The sequence below is a fragment of the Antedon mediterranea genome, chromosome 5, assembly GCF_964355755.1.
Source record: "Antedon mediterranea chromosome 5, ecAntMedi1.1, whole genome shotgun sequence".
Taxonomy (NCBI): Eukaryota; Metazoa; Echinodermata; class Crinoidea; order Comatulida; family Antedonidae; genus Antedon; species Antedon mediterranea.
Genome location: NC_092674.1, coordinates 16,127,607 through 16,131,664, shown reverse-complemented (window position 1 = coordinate 16,131,664; position 4,058 = coordinate 16,127,607). Strand labels below are relative to the sequence as shown.

At 37.9% G+C, this 4,058-nt stretch overlaps 1 protein-coding gene across 1 annotated transcript; it reads left to right on the top strand.

The window, feature by feature from the left end:
* Positions 1-1,687: 1,687 nt before the first annotated feature.
* Positions 1,688-3,743, top strand: LOC140048777 (uncharacterized). The gene is made up of 2 exons (XM_072093560.1): positions 1,688-1,957; positions 2,478-3,743. The coding sequence occupies exons 1-2, from the start codon at positions 1,699-1,701 to the stop codon at positions 3,014-3,016; spliced, it is 798 nt and encodes a 265-aa protein (XP_071949661.1). The 5' UTR covers positions 1,688-1,698; the 3' UTR covers positions 3,017-3,743.
* Positions 3,744-4,058: the final 315 nt, after the last annotated feature.

The window sequence follows — 4,058 nt, the reverse complement described above, 5'->3', positions numbered from 1 at the left end:
AAGACTTAAATGTTATTTGTTGATACTTTTCTGTTTGTTTTTACATTGCCTTGTAAATGAACGCACAAACGTCTTACAAACGTGTGCCGCTGATACAAAAGCGTTTGTTCAATAAAATTTATCTTATCTTATCTTAATCAGGGTAGCGTGATCTACAGTGTCGAATGCTGAAGACATGTCTAATAAAACACCCGATTCTGCTACTGTCCATAGGTGCTATCTGTAAAACTATAGCACGCGAGATTTATCAAATTCATTGACAATATCAGTCTTAACTTTTAATAGAGACGTTTCGGTACTATGTGCTAATTTGTACGCCGATTGGAGGGGTTCATTTAAATTATTCTTCTGCAGATGATCATTAAATAGCTTAACAATTGAACGTTCAATGATCTTACTCAACGTTGGCAAATTCAATACGGGTCTATAGTTACTAAGTTGGTTACTGTCGAGAGATGGTTTCTTAATTATAGGATTGATTGCTGCCATTCTTAGATCAGAGGGAAACTCCCCCGACACATAAGAGCAGTTAGCAATATGGGTAATTAAAGGAACCAGTGGATCAACACATTCTTTCATCAGCCACGTAGGGAGGGTATCAAGAGGACTGGACTTGGAAGGTATTTTGCTAATAATACAGCGGATATCCTCCTCATTAATTGGAGAAAGACTTTCGAGTGGGGAACAATTATTGTCATCATCATTAAATCTATTAATATTAAGGATAGGAACAACATCTAAATTATCCATGGATAGATCATCAATGCGTGCCCTGATCTTAAAAATCTTACTACTAAAAAACTTGGCAAATTCGTTACAAAGAGTATGGTTAGAAATATTCAACGTGGGTAAAGTGTGAGATGGTTTGCCTAAAAGTCCATATAAAGTCCGATACATGGTTTTAACGTCGCAATTTTCAAATGTGGACGTATACAACAATGTTTTCCCCTTCTTTATTAGTTCGATGACAAACATTTGCTTTTCGTCGAAGATAACTTTATCCGCTAGCTGCTTCGATTTCCGCCACTTAAGCCGATTTTCCACTAGGCGAATTTGTTCGCGCGAATCAAACGTTTCGAAGAGAAAAAAATCGCCTACTCTCTTTCCACTACATGAGCGAAAAGCTGCGACGTTCATGTTCCTCGCGTGGTTGCTGAGCATTTCGATTCGCATGACTGCTCATGAAAGCGTCATAACTCATTTCCTGAGCTCTGATTGGTTGCGCAATATTTCGCTTCGCAAAAAGTAGAAACAATTCGAACTAGTAAATTTCGCTGAAGCGAAAAATCAAGGAACTAGAATTCGTCGCAGAAGGGAGTATGACAGACAGAAACTCGAATACGCATGCGCAGAGCATGACGCTTTCGATTCGCGCGAACAAATTCGCCTAGTGGAAAATAGGCTTTAAGCCTATTTTACACTAGGCGAATTTATTCGCGCGACGCGAATTATTTCGAGGATACGCATGCGCTGTTTGTTTTTTCCTTGAAACGTCACCTTCGCTGCATCGCTCTAGCAGCTCGCAATTTTTCGCCGCGACGAAAAAGTGAGTTCGACCAGTTTTAACTTTTTCGTTGATCGTCGCAGCGAAATAAAGCGCAAGCCAATCAAATCGATAGAGATTTCGACGTCATACTTGTAACCTGACCAGACCTGACCTTTTATTCCTCATCCCCCCCCCCCCCCCCCGAGAAAAAAATGGATGAAAATAATAATAATATGTCATGGTTCGGTGATACTAGTACTACTAGTTCAATTTATAGTAGTACAATTGATGCTACTGATATCGAGGAAAACATCGAAGAGCCAAATTTTGCACTAGAATTTGACAAGGAACTGTTCTTGGAAGTGGTCAGAAAATATAGATGTCTCTGGGACACTCACTGTGAGGGCTATAAGAACAGGCCGATGAAACAAACTGCCTGGGTGAAAATAGGGCAAGTCTTTAACAAAGACGGTAAGTAGTACTAGGCCTAGGCCTAGGCCTAGCCTAGGCCTAGGTATACTACTGTTCTATAATTTTAGTTTCGTAAATAAAAATATCAGTCTGTGATTAATATGAAAACGATGGTTAATCATCAGGGCCGTAGCGTGGTCAGGTTGCAAGCGCAGCGAGCACCATTGTTGGCTGGGGGGCCAGGGGGCCGCCAAAAGGGCCCTCGGTCGAGGTGTACAGAGTAAACATTTGCTATTCTATCCCTCCTAGAACTCATTTTAATTATGTTTTTTGTGTGAAATTTCTTCAATATTTATTGCAAAATATATATGCAAAAAATATAATCCAGACCAGAAATGTAATAAATTGTAAACAGTAAAATAAACCATAATATGAATTATAATAATAAATACTAATATTTAGCTGGTAATGGTATAATATAAATGACAGCTTACTGCTATAAGTTATATAAGTAACCATTTTGATCATTCAAGTATTAAACAAATAAAATGTAAATAAATACATTTTTAATTGTTTTCAGTTGAGTTCTTGCAGAAACAAATGAAGAACCTCAAAGACAGTTTGAAGAAATGCCTAGACAAGCGAACCAAACTGACGAGATCTGGTGCTGGCGCATCGGTGTTGCCAAAGTGCAAGTATTTCGAGCAAATGAGGTTTTTACATGACCGCACAGCTAACAAACCCACCGAAAGCAACCTTCAACCAGAACCAGGGATCATTGAAGATGTTGCATCAACGTCCAGTGATACTAGTATTAACAATCCGATTGTTTGTGCCAAACGAAAAATTACTGAAACACCAGCACCCCCTCCTAAAAACAGACACGGGTCAAAGGGGCGTCAATCATCGGATCCACTAAATACAATTCTACTACAAAACCTGGAAACAACAAATGAAGCGATAATGTCGCTGACCACAAAACCAGACAATGATAACGAGGTGTCTTTGTATTGTAGAAGCCTCATTCCGATCATCTCGTCACTGCCGTTAAGAAAAAGAAGACTTGCGATGATCAAAGTCAGCCAGTTGTTATTTGACTTAGAATTTGACTTTGAATAACATGTAGGCCTATAGATAGAATGTCATTAATTAACTTTCATATTATGTCTATATTTGGCAACAAATGTTTTGGTTTGGCCTCAGTAAAATTCACTGATGTCTGTTGGACTGGGTTAATCAAACCCTGTTGCACAATCGTTAACAGATGTCTTGTCCCTTGCTCGAGACAAGATCCTGAAATACAATATACAATAATAACATATCGGTACAACCTCGAATACAATGCATTTTATTTCAAATAATTGTGAAGCTTGTACATTACATACAAAATGGTAAATCAATAGAAATTAGTTAGTTTAGTGTTACATTTGTGCATGTAATTACTCTTTTATAGGCTATAGCATTCATGTTTTTATTTTACTCTTAAAATTAGTTAAAGTTTGAGTACTGCAACCATTTTTCCTATACTTAAATGTAAATGTGATGAACATTCACTGATGCCAGTGTAGTCACAATTGAGTTTAGTTTTGTATTGTATTGTATCATGTTAAAATAAAATAGTTGTCAACGTTGATAAATCACTCTCCAGTAGTTCATTCATCTAAAGACACATCGCGTGAAGTTACAGTACGATTCACCAGTTGCCATTGCCATTCTACTTGCCCTTCATTATTGAAATAATGCATATAGTCTTGTCGGACTGTAGCAGCATTGTTTGAATAATTGTTAGAACCAAGTCGCTGCATAGGTTGCAATCCCCCAATAGCATCGTTGTCTTTTCTCCAATCCCCTCCTCTAAATCCGGATGGTCCGTCACGGTCAACAAAGTTTGGTGGACAATAATTGTTATTATTAATTGCATTTGTTTTCATCAAAAAGTTATGAAGTACAACAATGGCTTTTGTGATTAGGATTACTTTTTGTACACTGGCAATAATGGGCCTTCGTAATATTCTGAATCTACTTGCAGCTATTCCAAAAGTGTTCTCGATCACCCTTCTTGCTCTAGACAACCGATAATTAAAGACGCGTTTATCCATAGACAAATTCTGTGACGGAAATGGTTTCATCATATGGGGTTTCAATCCAAATGCATCGTCTC

Bases quoted from the DNA above. Each gene is read 5' to 3' on its own strand.
- LOC140048777 (XM_072093560.1), top strand. From the start codon at position 1,699: ATGGATGAAAATAATAATAATATGTCATGGTTCGGTGATACTAGTACT. The intron at 1,958-2,477 runs GTAAGTAGTACT...AATTGTTTTCAG, and splicing joins GCAAGTCTTTAACAAAGACG to TTGAGTTCTTGCAGAAACAA.